The sequence below is a fragment of the Trachurus japonicus genome, chromosome 3 (genome assembly GCF_045865225.1).
Source record: "Trachurus japonicus isolate A0001 chromosome 3, Traja_1.0".
Taxonomy (NCBI): Eukaryota; Metazoa; Chordata; class Actinopteri; order Carangiformes; family Carangidae; genus Trachurus; species Trachurus japonicus.
In genome coordinates, this window is record NC_140909.1 from 21,477,596 (window position 1) to 21,497,546 (window position 19,951).

At 41.5% G+C, this 19,951-nt stretch overlaps 1 protein-coding gene across 2 annotated transcripts in view; it reads right to left on the reverse strand.

Moving 5' to 3' along the window:
• Window positions 1-1,424: 1,424 nt before the first annotated feature.
• Window positions 1,425-19,951, reverse strand: part of LOC146989938 (enhancer of mRNA-decapping protein 3-like) — a 19,420-nt gene continuing 893 nt past the window's right edge. Inside the window, exons 2-7 of one of the 2 annotated variants that reach the window (XM_085766474.1) lie at window positions 18,514-18,696; window positions 17,590-17,783; window positions 10,679-11,029; window positions 4,790-4,943; window positions 3,495-3,712; window positions 1,425-2,566 (exon numbers count right to left, since the gene is read on the reverse strand). In XM_085766474.1, the coding sequence (XP_085622600.1) occupies window positions 2,232-2,566; window positions 3,495-3,712; window positions 4,790-4,943; window positions 10,679-11,029; window positions 17,590-17,783; window positions 18,514-18,677 (1,416 nt within the window). In that variant the 5' untranslated portion in view covers window positions 18,678-18,696 and the 3' untranslated portion in view covers window positions 1,425-2,231. The remainder of the gene's footprint in view (window positions 2,567-3,494; window positions 3,713-4,789; window positions 4,944-10,678; window positions 11,030-17,589; window positions 17,784-18,513; window positions 18,697-19,951) is intronic. The other variant, XM_085766475.1, reaches the window with a different exon arrangement.

Genomic DNA, 19,951 nt, shown 5'->3' on the forward strand with positions numbered 1-19,951 from the left:
GTGATTCCATATTTATTTCCTCAACTTGATCTAAAAAAAAATTGTGACTGACTACAACAATTTTCTTTCCTACTTTTTAGCGTTTCTTAAGGTTGGTATTTTGAATTAAAATTGTTTTGTGGCATGTCTGTGATTTGCCCTTTTTTCTACAAAATTAAACAACTCAACGAACATCCTCCAAGAGTGGTGATTCCATAACTTTTGCCAGGGGTTGTATACATTTCTCCGTCCTGCAGCTAAGAGAGAGGAGCTGTCCACCACTGCCGTCTTTTTGGTACATCAAGGTGTTATGAAGTGGATGATCTCAGTTGTTCAGAATGGCCTCTACCATTTTCAGTTTGCATCTCTCCTCCCACTCCCCCAGTGAGTCCATCAGGGAAACATGATTGAAGTCTCCAAGTGCCTCCAAATGTTTAGTCTGTATTCCAGCAACGACTACATTGAGAACTTCACATGGAACTTGCAGTTGCCATGCTGGGATGTACACAAGTATACATGAAAAATTGTCTACTTTCTGAGTCCTCACCATTACCACCAGCTCATCACTCTTGTTGGGCAGAGTTAACATTTCCCATAATGACTGATGGCAGAAAGGACAGACAGTACACCTCCACTTCCAAGGCTTCACCTTTGCATCAGCACGGCAACCACAGAAACACCTCTTCTTCTCAGCTGGAACAGGGTGCCATCCTCCAGACCTGCTCCTTTTTCAATGAAAGAAGTTCATCTCCTGAACAAACTCCTCTCCCCACAGAAGTATCCATCAGTAGTTGACAAAATACGACAAAAAACGAACATGTAACAATAATAAAGTAAAGATTGAGTAAAAACTCAGAGCTACCAGACTTTGCTGCTACCAGTTGAAGTGCATGTTCTGTAAATAGTTAGATCTCCTATTTAGGACTTTATAGAAGCACCAAAAGATAACGTTATTAAGCTATTCTGCTTCCCATCACCAGATTTACACATCTGGGTTTGGGCAGTTTCTGGTTTTGAGCAGACTCTCAACAGGAACGATGCCCACAGCTGTCCTGGTCATACTTAACTAATATCCACATCAAATGTAGACATTAGTTGAGTGTAAACCTCACAAACCCTATTAAAGCCATCATTTTCAATTTGTGGCCAGAGGGTTTTTTATTTTCAGGTTTTAGAAAATAACTTCTGACACACAGACATAAGAGCATTTGAAAACCTCTACCTGCAAAATTTCACAAGTGCATAGCTGCCAGTCTAAAATAAGGCTGTTTAACTTGTTCATATAAACTTGATCCAAAGTTTTAACACAAGATCACAACGCTGACTCAAGGAGAGGAGGGTTGGAGTGGTGATTCCACCGAACATGGCTGAATCTGATGTGTCAAATATGTTTCACTACACCTGCATCGCTATAATCCCTGGAGATGAAGATGTTTTTTTTCCCCCAGTCCTTGGAATGTGTGCTTCAAATTCCTGTCTAATCTGCTAGACTTCAAAAATACAGAAAAAATTAATCCTCTGGGGGCGTTTGCTCCCACTTCTGATTTTTAGTGTCAGTAGTTATAAAATCTGAACAACCAACAGTGCAGAAAGAATGTCATGAAATGCAGTATATACAGTATGTAAATATAAAGTATTCCAAATTTACATTTATTCCTGAGGTGTACTTAAAAATAAATACAAATATAAATTCTGTATAATACCACTGGTTCAATGTAACATGCTACGGCCACTACTGGAAAAAATACACCCATTTGTAATTGTGAAAAAAAAAAAAAAAAACTCCATCAAATTAAAAGACAATGGAGATCAACCAGGGAGGAGATAAATGTCAGATTTAGGTTGAGCTGTGCCCCAGTTCACAGGGTCAACACCAGAATCCACATGTAATCTAAAGAAGGAAACAGGAACTGAGCTGCTGCTGCTCTGACTGGTCACAGGGTCAGAGGTTACATAGACTCAGAGTGGTCAGCATTTTGTAAACATATTCACATAGTCACAGAGCCCTTATCAAAACACACCAAAGAACAGGAAACCTTTCCCTCTCAAAAACAAGAGGTGTTGCACGCAACATGCAGCAACCCCTGAGAGTTTCCACTGAGTAAAAGGACAAACCTACACTCTGATTTTTTAGATGGTGCCCTCAAACGTGTCATTAAGTTCTATAAACTTTGTGACTGAATATTGTTTTGGTCGCGGCTGCCACATACATGCTGATACCAAAGTGTAAAGAGACATTAATGGCTGTTCTGCTATGATCTGTGCAGAGGAATGACAAATTTACATCCAAAGGGGGAGAGGTATCTGATTCCAACATCCTGGAACACCAACTTAGGGATGCCAATGTCACAGAGGTAGACCCTGCTCTCTGTCTCAGCCAAAGGGAGTGGGAGTCCTAAAGAGAGAGTCCACTTTGCCTCGACAGTTTGCTGCTGCTCACTGACGGGAGGATCGATGCTGAGAACCGGAGCCCGGTTCTGGTTGGCCCAGGCGGCAGCTGTTTGGTACCAGGACTGTTCTCTGAGCAGCGGGTTCTCGTGACAGTCCAGGCAGTTGATAAGCAGATCGACTGGGCTTGCAGGAAGGTCTGACATGAGGAGAAGGAAAAAAACATGGAGTTGATGGATGCAGTGTCTCAAAGTTGCATCACATCTTGGATCCATTCTTAACTCATTGAGTGCCAGACCTTTTATAAAATGGTCAGTGCCATGTGCCAGCGTTTTGGGGCATTTTGAGTAATATGTCAAGACCCAGAGAATATTTTGTACTATGACTCTGAAAACACCAAACAGCTCAAAGGAAAGAGGAGACTCTCTATTTAACTAGGGAAACAAAAAAACATTTGTTTGTACCTTGTTCCATTCTTGATATATCTTAAGTTGAATAGAGCCTGGTTGCACCAAAAAGACCACTTTTTTTCTAGAAAGCTGAGAAAAATGCATTTTTGTGAAAGAGAGTCTCTCAAGAAAAATAGTGATTTATCCGTTTTAATTTTGGCTTCAAAAACATGTAAGACATCTGAAAATTTCATTTCACATGTTTTTTTGTCTATGGACGTCATTGGCACTCAAGCGTTGGATTTTGATTGACGTCCATAGACGTCAATGGCACTCAATGAGTTAAAACAATCTTGACAATACATCTACAAGAATCATTAGTTTATAGCATGTCAGGCTGAAACCTGCACCTCCACTTGGCTGTCAGACTACAATCCTGATGTCTACCAAATCAATAAAACAGAAATATAAGTCACCAACAGTTTTTCTCACTTCTCAGTTATCTAACTGCACATTACACAAAGTTGTCTGAGTTACAACCAGGTGTCCAAGATGCAACTTTCAGTCACTTTGAGCCCAGCATTATATGAGATTGCTCCACTAGAGGGCAGCGTTTGTCTGTGCTAGCCTGTTCTAACATAACTAGATAAACTAATGCTTTGCTCTGGTACTCCCAGTCACACTTTTCCATTTGTGTCACTGAATCATGAACAGACATCTAAAAAGTTGTGTTTTTACCTTTGACACTGGACACTTGCTTGCCACTGGTCCTGCTGTAGAGGCTGACCTCACTGGTGACAGATTCGTGCATCTTGACAAAATTGGGCAGGAACAGAATGACTTCCACTTCGTGGTTAGCCAAGTGTCGACCACAGCTGATGCCCTGGGCTCCCTGGAGATGGGGCCCACAAAGCAGGACCACGGTGGGCCTCTGGTGGACATTTTTTGGGGTGAGTCTGGGGACATTTGAGGGACAAAGAGACGAGTCAAAAAAAGTTAACTAAATCCACGATGTCCAGAGAAGATGATGCTCACAGGTTGACAATACCCCATTCTAACCCTGGAAGAAGAACAATGCCTGTTCATGGAAGTCTTGTGAGAGGGGCCCATTCTAGTGTAAAGGCATGTGCTATTCAGAACCGACATGCAGTGCCACCTCAATGTAAATCTGTACACAGAACAGTGCTGTTTTGAAATTATGCTGTGTAACATATTTTATATTGAATGATATATTATGTCTATTACTGTATATATTCATATTTTACCATTTTAACATTGTTTTCATATTGTTTCAACAAACAATAATATAATTATCATAATTATGAAATTATAATAATGATGGGTACCAAAGCTCACATGTGGAGGCTTGATGTTGCACGACACGAATTGAGTGATATAATATCTGCTGTCTGTTGCTGTTAATAGTGAAACACCATTGTGGTACAATTTTATCTGAACTCATGAAATTTCCATTGTAAACTTGAGACACTGAAGTATTACAGTGCTGCTGGACTTATAAAAGGACCTGAAGCAACAAACCTGGACCTGTTTGTTGTACGTATGAGCCACTGTGCTGCGATTCTTTGATATCAAAATAAGACTTGACTGCTCATAAAAGGTGCAGGTCAGCGATACCAAACAGGGGTGTCTTCAGTCTATTAGGATGTTCACGGCCTGCAGTGTGACCGCTTACAGCAATTCTTTCCTGACAAAATAAACCCTGAGGGGAGTCAAGGTCAGCACCCCCTAACTTGTGCAGAAACATGGTAGTAAAGATGATTGCCATGGAAACAGGAAAACATAACATGAAAACAAAAAGAAAGACACAGCAGCTCTTATGGTTGGGTTAGGGGTTAATTACTCAGATAGTGATGTTTGGCTCACTGCTGTGCATTCTTATTATTATTGCACAAACCATGCTGCAGTGTGCTGCACATCACATGAGTCAAGAGCTGATTATCTTTGCTCCTTTAGACAATTACCAGCCACGAGGAGCTACCCACCACACCGTCACCCAGACTGGTAGTTCGTACCTGTTTGGTCCACCCAGCAGTGTGAGAGCCATCTGACTGGAACAAACACCTATCGCCTCCAGCCTGCGCTCAAGAGACAGACCCCACTGCTCTGCAGTCATTAGGAGACGCTTATGAAGCTCATAGGGCACACTGGGCACCACCAGACCCGAGTCTGCAAAGGAAAAACACAAGGTACATAGCATGTTAATATTTATAATACTATTATTGATTGAGGAAGACATAAAGCAGAAAGAGGGAATTATTTCTCCACTATCAACAAGTCATTAACATTCCTCTATAGCTGTTTAGTCATGTCACGTTCAGTGGTAGAAACAGGCAATGTAACCATGCTTACTGGTTCACCTCGATCTTCCCCATAGAAATGGACAAACATAACTTCACTACTTTTGTGCCACAATGGTTAAATAAATGCCACCAGGGACATTTCACATAACACAACAACTGAACCAGAAAGACTAAACAGTGTGAATTAAATTTAGATAAAAAGGTTGAACTAACTCCTGTTAGAAAAGACATTCATACACATATTTGCACTGTAATGTTCTTGGCTCCGTTCTAACAGTCTGACAAGCTCCAGAAACAAACTCACACGCAGTTTTGCGTTTCTAAATTGGACCTGAATTGAAATATCGTCATCAGCAATTTGTTTTCATCAGTGCACCTTGAAAAACAACATCTGGAGTATAAGTGAAGCCCAGAAACTGACCTCTGAGATAAAGACAAATATTGCACTACAGATAAACACGCTCCCAGGTTCTCAGGGGGTGGCAGCTATGCTTAAGCAACAGAGATCCTCATGCAAGGAACCCATTCCCCAGGGAAAAAGCCCTTCCTCCTCCTCATGACCTGATCTTGTTCCCATCACGGAAGATTCTCCATTTCCTCTCCTGTTTGTCACTGCTGTCTGCGGCAACAAAGGGAAGATTGGCAGCCTTTACAAAACATGACAAACATGAGGCAACTAGAGTGAGACGCCTATTCCCTGCAGGGCCCGAGTTCACACGCACCGTCACATGGTTTTTGACCAATCTCCCACCCCTAACTGTAGGACAGGGGCTGCACTGGGCTGGACCCCCCACATTGGCTGGCGTCTCAGTCAAAACATAGCACAGGTTAGCGTGACAGAAAAGGGGACAAACATCATATACTTACTGTATGAACACCTGCACCTGTATCTCAGTGGTTTGTGGTGAGAGATTGGGGAGGTCTAAACATGGGGGAGGCATGGTGGTGAACAATGGTTTCAGTTTATGAAATTAAACTATTTACTCATCCACCAACAGCTACTAAATAAAGAAAACCTTCTTCACAAAATTCATGAACTATACATTAAACATTTTTAGTTGGGATGTGTCACCCAACATATTTTAATTTTAGTTTCATGCACAGAACGTTGTTTATATGCATTTATAGGAGAGCAGAATTTCTTTCAAACCCTTGCGTCTTTGTTGGAGCACTTTTCACTATTTAATGAAAATACAACTAACTATATTGTATTGTTCCCCTATTTCAATTGCCAATGATGGAAGACTGGTTATCATATGTAAAACTGTAACAGTATCAATAAAAAATGTTTTATTAGTCTCTGGAAGAGAGCCCATGTTTGACATTTTGCTATAATTTGTTTTATTTATCAGTAAATATTGTGTATCCTGATACAGATATATAAATGTAGTCATGTGATTGTCTAATATTTCATGTACCGATACCCACAGTTAATTTTCAGTTCAGATAATAATAATAATGATGATAATAATAATGAAAGACTGGATTTGGATGTGGATTTGGAATGAGCTATATTCAATCATTTTTATTTTTCTGCTCAATAACACTATCACACTGCTCTCATTCTACAAAAGTAGATTCTGCTTTGAAATTCACTGTATCTTTTGTAGTTCTCTTTCTTTGGAGGAAAATGCTTATGTTCCTTTGTATCTGTGAGTCCTGTCATGTTACAGTAAGTCACCTAACCTTGTCCAAATTGTTCTCTTTTGTGTATTTTTTGAATTACTGTATCACACAAATTCAATTCAGCCTTTTATCACTGTACAAACAGAAGTGTGTAGAAATATTTAAAGAGTCTGTGCTAATCTCTGGCTGTCTGTTGCCTGTGGCACATTAGAAGGGTAATGAAAGTCAAGCTGGGGGAACTGCATGGCTCAGGATCCCTTTGATAAATAAAGCTGCTGGGAGGCAGTTAAGTCTTTAATGGCCTCCTACAGATCTCTGACCTGGTAGCTGAGAACTTGGTGGCCTCATTGGCGTGCACAAATTCACACTGACACACACACACGAATGCACACATGCTAACACACACCTCATCCTACATGACACTCGCAGCAAGCCCATGTGTTCCCACAACTTTTTCACCCTGGCATGCAGCACAGGCAGAGTGACAAACACACAATCAGCCATGCCACGTACACACGCACACCCTCATACACGAGATAACTACATATAAACACAGGGACTGATGCCGTGCCTGACTGAAATTCTGGCTTATCTTTAGGGTGGCCCTGCTCCCCGCCCACTATTCTTTTATTGATACCGCACAAAGACGAGTAGTATGTTCCAGTGGGCAACAGAAGTCTGGAACATGCCAATCCTCACGTGAGCGATAAGCACAAGAAAGTCTACTGCCTCTTGTCATGCAAACTGCTGTTTGAAGTGCCAAGCTCAGAGGAAGTGGGAGTTGCACTAGTAGTATGCACTAATTGCTTTGCAAGCATCGCACCAGGTGCACTTCTTAATAACTCCCTTGCTAAAAGCTCTGGAGTTGCCACTACCATTATTTAAACACACACAAATACGTATGCACACGCAGACGCATGCACACACCATGTTCCCTTCCCCGACACTCTTGACATACATGCAATTATTTATGCGCATGTACGCACACACACCCACTGTCGGTGTGGTGTGAAAACAAACTCGAGAATCAACTAGACAAACCAGGTAGCCATGAATATGCAGTGACACTAAAATAAACTGAGCTGGAAGCAATCCTTCAAGCATGTCAAGGAAACCGAAGGAACTGAAAGTAATACACGCTTGCTGGATGCAGGCCATGTGTGACTTAAGGTTCGCGCTTGGATAGGGAGAGTGAGACGATGCTCTTCCATTCTTCTCTTCTGCACTGCTGCAGAAGTAGCAAGATTGGGCACAAGTTCAGAAAAGGAGCTTAATGTGATAAACCATTCAATTCCGTTGAAGCAAGTTGGTAGTATCTTTGGTGCCAGTAGTTCATTGTCATGGCTTTCTGTACTTACAAAACATAAAACTGTTTTATCAAAATGGATTTTCTGCTAGTAAAGTTCACCTCTGTAGGTGGCACCACTTGATTTGTCCACTCAGCCATAGTGAGCTCCACTGCTCTTTTTCCAAACGACATGTGACTGTTGTTGTTGTTGCTGCTGCTGGAAACCTCCTACGAAGTTCTTGCAAACCATTAATTTTAATCGACAGGTGCACAGTCAGGAAAAGCCCTGGACTGTGAAGGAACAATCTGGCCCACAGCTGAAAACTTGAAACTTGAAAATACATGACTTTACTATCCATACTGTGGTACTGTCCCCTTCGTAACACACACGGAGGTTCCCATCTGTCCTGTTGACAAGGTAAGACTGGTTCAAATATTTCCAAATGATACAAATGTTCAAATTTGCACCCTAGAAAGTCACATGGCATTGGAAATATATAAACAAACAAACAAAAAAACTTGGAAAACAAGCTGGCATTTGGCTTGGTTGCAATTTGTGTTGCGGCCTGGCTTGTTTGCACAGGAGAGGTTTCACTGCACAGCTGGAATCAATCACCACAGAGGAAAGAAAGACAATAGCAGAACTAAACCAACGCAGACTGCAAGCTTTACAATAAACAATGCTATAGAAACAGGTCTGTCAAAGCCCCATGCCAATGCGTTATGGCAACCTGAACATTACAGATGGGCACTTTGCTTTTCTTTTCTCTCTTCTCATAGTGTTGATCTTTCTGTTTACTGGCAAAGATTCCAGGTCAAGAGTACTGCAGTTTGTTCCTGCTTTCAGAGGTGCTGTTTATGTAAGGCTGTACGGCGGCATGCTAATTACAGAGTGCAGTGGATGGGGATTATGATGACAGCCCTGGGAAGCAGATCTGCCTGCACGGTAAGAAAAGGAGGCTCTGCTTGGCAGCTGTCTGCTGATTGGTAGACAAGTGCCCCTGCTGAGCTGCACTGTGTCACCACAATCAGATAGACAGTCTGGGATGTAAATCCTAGAAACACTTTTAGTATTACAACCTGCTAATGCCATCTAGTGTACACAGTCATGGAATAAAAAATCTCAGATTGTCATCTTCCTTAGTCATCCTAGTCCTGCTATTCTTCAGCATAGGAGGGACAGAACAGACGCAACATGAGATATATGATGCCCTGTGTTTTATATATTCACTTACTCATCATTCCACCTATTCTTCCTGTCAATATAAGCTAAAGTCTTTTTCCAAAGAGAGACAGCCAAGAGAGGGACTCTTATTGAGTTTCACAATGGGAGTAATTATTCCACGTCTGCCCTGTAAACTACTCTCCTCTATCTGAACAGAAAAAGGTGGAATTTGATCACTGCAGTTTCTAGTATACACACCTACACATACTGACACATCACACCACTCAGCCCTTTCCTCACTTCCACCCCACTCTCCACCTTCTCACCGCTACAATTCGTCCGCTAACGTGACATTTACTTATCTAGTGTTTCTGTTAACTCGTTATGTAACATTTCTAGAGTGAACTGAACAGTGAGAAATGATGGGTTCATCATCTCTGTGGGCTTAAGGGTGGAGGGTCAAAAGTCACCTTCATACACACCTTATGCAACCATGGGTGTAGGCTGCCAGGCAGTCTGCCCCATGGTGACCTCTCACTGGCCAATGGTGGAAAAAGGCTCTGAGCCCACTCTTTATACTGCGTGTTGTTTTTCTCATTGTGTTCAATGGCAACAGACACTGCAGCACATTCCCCACAGTGCCGAGAGCCTCTTAGTCTCAGAGTCAAGTGTAAAAAAAAAAAAAAAGTTAAAATTTTTACAGCTCTTGGCAACGGCTGGAAACGTGTTATTAGATAAACAGATGGTCCTTCTGGTTAAAGTTGAAACACAGTGGAAAGAAATGGCTCCGTCCAAAACAAACACTGTGCTCACAACACAAACATTCTCACTGATAAAATGCCCCTTCACATTATCATGTTTTTTTTTCTCCCAGTAACAGAGACACATTAGTTACCATCTCATACAAAGGTAAATTCTGGTGAGCACATTAAATGATCCTGGAAACCCTGGCAGACGCCAACAGGCGAGGAACAATAGGTAAGTCATTAGGATTGTCATTACAAAGTACATTTGCTCTAAATATTCTTTCCCTTTCTTTGTATAATGAATACAAAACAAGGTACTGTTGAGAGACACCTTGCTATTGTGCCCTCGGTGTTGTGACTTGTGGTGCATTGCATTATGTAAAAATAGTAACAAGTTGTTTATTTCACACAGGAAGGAACTTTATCATCATCTCACAAATCAGATAAGCTATTTTTTCTGTGGTTTATGTAATTAAATACATTTAGGTTTTAAAATGTTCTATATTTAGAGCAACAGACAGAATGCGCCTGTATCTGGCACTCAACCATAAAACCATTGGTTCCTAACAAAAATGTAAATCTGTAAGTAAATATATGGGTCTAGCATATATAGCATTTTTTTAAAAAGCCAATATGATTACCCACTGTTGTTGGTTTTCTGCCATTCTGACTGACAACACTGTGTGAAAGAACATAGGGTTATACGGTAAAATAAGTCACATGTAGGTGTATGTGCTTTTGTGTGTATAACTATTCAAATGCATATTTGTTCTCACCAGTACAATACTCTTTGCCTCCATGTTGAGGCACCGTTATCTGTCGGTATATGACAGGCTTCCCCTCCAGAATGTTCTCATCATGGCGATAGGACAGCGGCTTCTGTTCGGCCTGCGTGCTGTGATGCTGTGCTCTGCTACTGTGGCTACTGGTGCCATCAATCTGGGAGAAGACGGCGGCTTTGTCGAATAGAGCCAAATTCCCCTCAAAGTCAAAGTCGGTATCCAGGTCCTCCTCAGGCCCGTCTCCGAAGCACTCGTCATCCTTTGACCTCATGGGCCCACTGGTGCCGTTCCTCACACTGTTCTTCTTGGCTGTGGCCGGTATCAACCCTTTACTGTTAGACTGACCTGTTGAGGTTGGAGAAAACAAAGACGTTATGATGTAAGCAAACTGTCAGGAGAGCGTGTGATTTATATGAAGCTTCTCACACTGTGTGCACATAAGGCATACGCATTCCTGAATTTCTTTTTTAAACTTTGGAAATTGTTCACATAAAACACAATGCTGTGCAGGACAATGGTGGCAGAGATTCAATCTGAACATTAAAGGGAGTCCACCGATGGAGCGTTGCCCTCCCAATCTAAAGTGGTGCTGAAGGCAGGAAGGCAGGTAGTTTCACAATAAACCCATAAGGAACACTGCCAAAGACATTTGTTCTTTTATCAATTGAAAGAGTCGTTCTTGTTTTTTCAATCAGACTTTTAACTTCTAACCTTTCGTCATATTTTCACTTAAAATATGTAAATATAATGTAACAACTTTCCCTGTGGTTTGGCCTCCAAGAAAAAGAAAAGACTAAAGGATAATGAAGGATACTATGGAAATACCTTTGTCTTCAAAGGAGATGTTATACATATACACTGAACCAGGGCAGACACCACAGATACAATAATAATTATCATATGAGGTAGGTAGGTAATGTAAACAATAAATCAGTAACACACAACATCTGTATGGTACTTTTTTTTTGCAAGTATATTTTTTGTAGTATATTTCTTTTCACGCCTTTATTAGATAGTACAGTTGAGAGAGACAGGAAATGGGCAGGCAGAGAGAGGGGGAATGACATGCAGGAAAGGGCTGCCCGATGCAGGATTCGAACCGGGGCCGCCTGCAGTGAGGACTATAGCCTCTACACATGGGGCGCCTGCTTAACCTCTCACGCCACTCGACGTCCCATCTGTATGGTTCTTTAGCAAAAATTAAAAAACTGACTTTTCACGACAGAGGGTGGGAAGCTTTGCTCTGGGCAACAACAGGTCTGTTTTGGCTGTAATCTCAAGCACTCAAACCCCAAATGTGTACCCAGAAATCCCCCCCAACATCCTAATCACCTCTGAAAAGGAGCTACGAGCTGTCATACTATACATCATCTCGTTGTAAATGCTGTAATCCATACACAATAAGCTCCTGCACTCAGCAGTTTCAAATTCTGACTCGATGCTTGTAACTCCTTTTATCTTGTGTAACTCTGACGGGCAACTCCTCTCACGGTTAGTTACTATTACCTGCCGAGAACAAAACACAGCTGACACACCAAACATACAATGGCGCCGTTCAATAAAGTTTACATACATGTTTGCACAAACAAAAAATAAAATGAACGGAGAACAAAAAAAGAGAAAGAAAAACCGGAAAAACCTGGCCTTCAACCCCAATCATCTTGAGCTCTCACGCTAACCAGGAGACAGAGAGGCACAGTCGCACGCTACTGTCACTGTGACAGCTAAGGTGCTTTGGACTCTCACGCAAGACACTGGGAGGCTCAGTCATAGTACACTGGCACTCACACAAAACCACTAGCCAGCTGTGAGCTAATCTGAAACCTGCCTCAATATCACAATCCAGCCTTCCAACCACCGCTCAGGGACAGACAGGAGTGACTTTTTTTGCTGCTTCTTTCGGCCGTGAGTTGTTGTATCGACATGCGATCAGTATTTCTACCACCTTATTGAGGTGATTAGTTTCCCTCCGATGTGGAGTTGTACTTACTGCTAAATATTTTGCATTTGTTCACCAATTATAACTAATCTGGAAAAAAATATTGTAGTATCATGTTCGACATTTAAGTGTAAAAGATGGTGAATTAGAGTGTTGAACTGTGTGAATAGGGATAAAAGACAGCATGCTTATTATCACAAGCCAACAATGACTTTATTTACGAGGAAGTGTTTTGTCATGCTATGAATCAATCATCTGAACAAACTGGGCAGAGCTCCAAGTCAAACAGACTAATGAATACCAAGTAGCGAGACAGAAGTGAACTACACTGATTTCAGTTTGTGCAAAGCTACCTCTGCAAATTAGTCCAACTGCACAGGCCAGGAGGAATCTAAAGTAATATGTGGCTTTTGGTTAAAAGTGCATCATGATCACATAAGCTCTCAATGTGAGAGTGGTGTGATTATGAAGTTAAACATTGCACACTCAGCAAAAACACTCAAGATATACAATCATTATACCAACTTGAAAACAGGTAAGTGCACTTATTGTCATGGCTGATCAGTGTGTATCTGTGGCCTGTTTTAAGAGCTCATTCTGATTCTGATTTGAAACTTAATTTGTAGTTTTAATAATTTCCCAGAGCTTCATGACTTAACACACACACACACACACACACACACACACACACACACACACACACACACACACACACACACACACACACACACACACACACACACACACACACACACACACACACACACACACACATCTGAGGACTGAGAAGGTCACTGAAGTTCACTGAACTCATTGTCGTTATTGTGTGCATGAAAATAGTCTGAGATGACGTTTGATTCTTGACATGGTGCATTATCCAGCTGGAAGCAGCCATTAGAAGATAATAAAATTTGGCCATAAAGTGATGTACGCAGCCAGTAACAATTCTCAGATAGAGTGTGGAATTAAAACCATGGCTGACTGATATAAGGTGCCCAGAGTGTGCCAAGAAGAAGACATTCCCCACAGATTCATGGAAATAGTGACTCTTTTCCCAGTCTTCACCTGTCCAGTTTTCGTGAAGCAGTGCCCTCTTCAGCCTCTTATTTATGTTGAGTATTTCTGTCTCAATAAACCAGACCATTTTCCTCTCACCTTTCTAGTCACCAAACAATTTATGTGCACACAACTGCTGCAGGATGTTTTTGATGTCTATGAAATTTCCCAGAGATCAGCAGATCAGAGATTTTCAGATCAGCTCTTCTGACACCACAGTCAAAGTCACTGAGATCTGATGTGAACATTAACTGAAACTCCTGACCTGCATCTGCGTGGTTTTAAGCACCACACTGCTGCCACATGATTGGCTGACTGGATAATTGCATAAACAAGCAGGTGTACAGGTGTTCTCAATAAAGTGCTCTGAGCCTGGTATAAACATTTCTGAGGCCGGGGTTTTATGGAGAAAAACACTGGGTTGCACACAGTGTAACTCCATATACCGAGGCATCATGCTGGTTATAGGAACAGTTTAGAGTAGAGCTTGAGTGCCTCTTTCAAACTGCTTTTTTAATGAGATCTATTTGGGTCTGATGGAATTTGACTCTGCTTCTGGACGTGTCTGTATCACAGAGAGCAGCCCTTTTCTTAATTCCCATCCTACTCTCCCAGAAAGATCAGTGGTAGATATTCAGAAACCATTTCTGGAATTTGTGATCTTGTATAAGCAACAGGCCACCCTGCTTTCCCCTCTTTGTGGCCGGGGGCTTCTTGGGAGCATGGCATTGCGTGTGAAAGGACCAGCCCTGCCCAAGCCACTCAGCACTTTGGCCCAGTGCAATTTGGGCATTGGCTCCCTGGCCACCAGCCTGGGAGCTGGAGATTAAAATAAAAACTCAAAAGGTAAACATTACTTCCACAATTGATATCGCTTTGGCCTTCCGAGCACACTGGGACAACATGGCTTCCTGTCGGGGGCTGGGTGGGGGTGGTGGTTTCCTGTGCAAAGCAGGAGCAAGGGAGGTAGAGGAGATGGGGAGAGAGAGAGAGGACAGGAGGGCACAGAGGCACGAAAGCCAGGCTTTGCATAACCCTCTCTTTAGGAGCAGACACGTCCAGGGAGGGGGAATGTTTATTGATCTTAGTCACACACATATTGTAAAGAGGAACTTTGCTACAAGCCCTTAGCACGCTATGGGAAGACTTTGTGTGTTTGGTTCCATGCTCAAGCCTCTTAGCAGGAGCTGGTGGTGACACACAGGAGGAGGGACCAGAGACTGTGGCGACAACTTACAAGTCCTACTGAAAATAAAATAAAATAAATAATAATCAATTAATTAATTAATCAATGCAGAAATAAAAATGCAATTTGAACATATCTCTATCTATTTCTATGTATCCTTTTGTGCAAGTTTCGTCTTCCATGCACAGGAAAAATGCCAAAGCAGAGGTCAGTTTTACAACCAGGCTGAAGAATATTGCACAGTGTCCATTAGCCAATTCTATTGACCTCTGACCTCTCCATTGTTTGGTGATCCTGAGTGTGAAAGTGAACTGACTTTAACTGATTCCGGCCGAGGCCACAGAGCTGTCCAAGCAGACTTCCTGCTGACTGGATGTTGACTAGAGGAAATGCTGTTTTTAACTCTTATCTAATCAGGAAGGTTATGCAATGCACTCACATTTTTACAGCTACACATACAACTTGAGATGGGAGAGGAGAATGCACGACAGGAGACCCCTGATGATTATGTTATTTAGTTAATTGTTGTAATACTTGCATTAAACCACATTTTCTACACAAAGAGCCAAATAGCCAATCTGTTCAGGTGCAGGGCTACAAGATACACAAAGTATTAAAACCACTGTAAGACACAAAATGCAACTTTTAAATAAGTTATAGTTACAAAGACAGCGGACTTAAATGACTCTGCTAAATAAAAACATTGGTCACAAGTTAAACCCCAGTACTAATACCGGTAACTATAAAATACCAAACAAGGTCTACGTATCAATTCCAACACTAATCCCTATTATTATTCCTGAGATGAATCAATTCCTCAGCTACAGAGTCTGGGCTCTAACATAAACAATGCTATAATTTCAACAGAATGTTGGATTGCATTACACGTTTCGTATTCCTGTTTATTCCTCTCTGCTGTGTTTTTAGTGAGCAATTGGTAACATGGCAGTCAACAACAGTAGTCAATAACTCATTTATATAGCATAACCAGGCAAGGCAGAGCAGTGCTCAATGCACATGGCCCTTAAAGCCATAAAAACCAACTCATTCAGTAATTACAGACCGACCGTGTTAGTCTGAAAGAGTCTGATAGCAAGGTTCATCACTAAAGAATTGAGTTAGTTTATACATGTCATACTGAGAATAAATCCCCTGACATGCTCCTTAAATACCATGAATATTGCCTCTATTTTTGGGGGATGACTTGGTATTAGGGTTGTGCCGATTGCCGATCCAATCGTCTATCGGTGATTGGAAGGACGATCGGCGATGTTTTGTTTTCTTGCCGATTTTACACACACACATACTCGCTACTTTTTTATTGATCTAATGCGCAATCTGTTTGTTTTGTTTTAATGAAGCCGCTTGGCTTGCTGCTTCCAACTATACTCTGTCAAATGACAGTGTTTCACCAATCAAATGCAGCCACTGGCGACGTCCAATCAGACGGAGCCAGGTAGTCATATGACCGCACACAACATCTCTGTGGTAAACAGGGTGGCCACTCCGCCTCAAATTTGAGGAAACACGTTTAGCTGGTGTTGTGGCTGTGACTAGGCTGCAAGGGGGCAGTTGTCGGTCTGAGAAGTGAAGCTCACTTCCGCATTCAAAAAACTGCAATCCCCTCCGCTGTCGCTGGGGGCTGGCTCCAGAAGGGAGCAACTCCAATTGAGCCCCATGTTAAAATAGCCGATTTTACAGCTTAAAAAAACATATTTACAGCCTGGTACATTTTATTTTTTTGGTCTCAACCGATAGTTTCTTCCCCCGCACACACTCTGAGGGGGGTGAATTATTTTTAAACTCTACCGTTTTACTATTATTAGGTTTAAAGTTCTGGCCAATTAGGGCGCAGAACCGTTGAGTGACAGGTCCGGAGACCACTGCTTCGAGGCCAGTGGGCGGGCCCTCGGCCGGCCAACGGCCGCACCGCTCCAAATATGGCAAGTAGAATCCAACATGGCGTGGTTCAAACCCCCGTAGTAGCGGCACAAAACAGACTCCCCCAAACCAATGGGTGATGTCACGGACGCTACAGTACGTCCATTCTTTTTACAGTCTATGCTAGGCTGCCGACGCCAGCCCTGTATGTCACAGCCCGACGACGTATTGTGATTTGGAATACCTGAAGTGTGTGAAAACTTATTTGGAATTTGATCCTCATCATCGTGGGTTGGCGAACATCACACATTTCTATTGTATAATCAAAAGAGGTGACGTTTCATGACTTGGCATTTTCAGTCCATCTTCATTGGTAACTCAGAGAATAAAGGTTATTTCCTTAAGTGCAAGAACAATAAGTATAGTCTGTTCTTCAACAGAGAAAGTACTGTAAAATCCAGTCACGTAGTGCATGACTCCCAATGTGAACTATGATACAACAGTCTTGTTTTGTGAAATGACATCTACAAAATGCAACTTCATAATGATTAATCATAAGTCATAAATAAACTGGTCTTGCTTATAAAACCTACGACACATTGGAACATTCACAAATGTCACGTCAGTCTTCTTGTATTTTACTGCGCTGTCATTCTCCTTACCTTGGCACATCACTTGACACATAACCAAACAGTATCAAATTACTGAAAAATACTTACGTGACATTCAACAACATTGTTTCTTATCTCGAATTACGAAACTCTAAACAATGTTAATATCTTTCACTGTGGTCTCTACCAAAGAAAATGAACAGTGGGTGTATGAGCATAGCCATTTACCCACCTCTGCGTAGTATGGTGATTTGAGCGGTGGCAGAATGAGAGCTGCTGCTGGTTACAGGAGGTTGAGTGGTTCTGTTAGTCTGGCCTTGGTGCCCCGCTGATATGATGCTGGGTTGCTTCGCTGCTCCCTGACCAGAACTGGGCTTGACTGTCGGCCGGATATCTAGGAACTTCAAGTCCTTGATGTCCATGGCACTAGAATACAAACAAACCCCTGACCTTAAATGGAGCTGTACTGTTGGACTTGAATAATTATCCATTGACATCTACAGGTTTATTTTTAGTCGGCATGCAAAACTATAAAACAATCAGGTTTGATTTGTGTAGCTCTCTCAGTGCCAAGAGCTTCAGCCATGGTTGTGGAATGAAAAGGAAAAAAATGTGATACTGAGCTTGCTAAGTAAACAGCTGTTTATGCTGCTAGCAAGCTAGCAATACCAAAAAAAAGTCCTATAGAACCAGTAAATTATGTATGAACACATTCAGAACTATTATGGAACAGACTTGATCAAAAATGTATAGTAAAAAAGGACATTTCTCCCACCATGCACATTTACAATACCCTGAATGGGAAGCACTTAACTGTCTGTTGTAATGTTCCCAATTCAGTGAAGTAGATGCTATTTGTGTTGTATAGGATTAAATGGCGACAGCATAACACTAGAGCTTGATCTCAGGGAGAAAAAAAAACACAGGCAATGGCAAAGAAGTGTTTCCCATTTTTAGTCTAAAAACAGCAAGAAATATTAAATGTTAATTTTTTTTAATGGGCATGGATTGCGTCACTGAGACCTACAAATTCTGAGACAGGGGTTAAAAATTTCATATTACTGCATATCCATGTTATTTAATGGAGAATTCTGCATTTTAGTGAATGTGAATGTGATGGAAAAGAAAATCTAGTGGTCTCTTTCCCCATTCTTACCTGAATGTGACCTCAGACACAGGACACTTGACCCCATTGTGATAGGGCTGCCTCAGAGAGATGGTCTGACTGGTGTGATCAACAGATGACACCTCTCCCTGATAAACTCCCAGCGCTGGCCCACAGTTTATGGACACAACGCTACCCAGCCAGTCGGCAGCCATTCTGCTCACTGTGATCCTGCTATTTAAAGAAACAGAAAAAAAACACAAGTGAAATTATAGCTGCTGTGCAGCGATGGGTCGGGTCCGGGCTATTTTTTGGCAAATTCAGGCAAATTCTGAGCAACAAACAGGAGAATAGGAAGACAAGACAGTTGGCCTTATAATGTTCAATTTGCACCAGTTGAGGGCTCGAACCCACAACTTCTGGAACCAAAGACCATCATCTATCACTCTGAGCTAATTGGCAAGTGGCAACTTAACAGTGGCTTCACAAATTGAGTAAGCCTTTCACTGTCGTGCAGGCAGATTTTAAACCACTGTGGGAAAAAAATCAGTTTTTGAGGTAAAATTCTGCTAAGGATTTTTTTAAACATCATCTACTATGACTCTAAATTTTTGAAGGTTTATTTAACAAAGACTATCTGGTATTTTTTATCTGTTATGATCACCCTTGCCGAGACTTGAACCCACATCCTCTGACACCAAAACCCAGCTCCTAACTCACTGAGCTGATTGACTGGAAGTGAAATCTGGTGTGTTGCTTCTCAAATAGACTCCCAGGCCGTAGGTGTCAAGGCAGAGTTCAAAAATGGTTAAAATGTCAGAAATTGTGTTATCTAAACAAAAATCGGATAATACTAAATTGCATCATGACAGCATGGAAATGTTGGTGATTTGTTTTTAATAATAAGTGTTTTGCTTCACAAGAGAAAATGTGATGTTTAAAAATGTCACTCCTACATTGACTGCAGTTGTTCCCATGAGAGCAGAATTCAAAATGTTCTAGAAAATTCAGTTTTTGAGATAAAATTCTGATATTTGTCAAACTTCATCAACCACGACTCCAAAATATTCTCAATTTTTTTCAGGAAGATTGAAAATGTATTTAGCAAGAATTGGATGGTATATGTTTACAGTAGTGTTTACAGTCCGTTTTCATGCACTGTAGGCTCAATTTTCGATAAATCAAAAATCCGAGAAACATGTTTTGTGGAGGACAGTCTGGAGATGCTCTCCAGCGAGGTTGGTGACAATTGAGCAAAAATTGTGGGAGGAGATAAGTTTTACAGTTATTGAAAAAAACAGAGTGATGGACTTCATAATTTGTAATATAATATGGATAGCAGTATAATGAGTTTAAGTGGACAAAAAATTTAGCAGTATTGCTTTTTGGTGAAAGTTGCAAAACTGTAGCATGTACCGTTGGTTTGGTAGGAACTGTTTAAGTTTTTTAATCGCCCTAGGAGGGGGGGCACATGTCCTTGGAGTTGAGT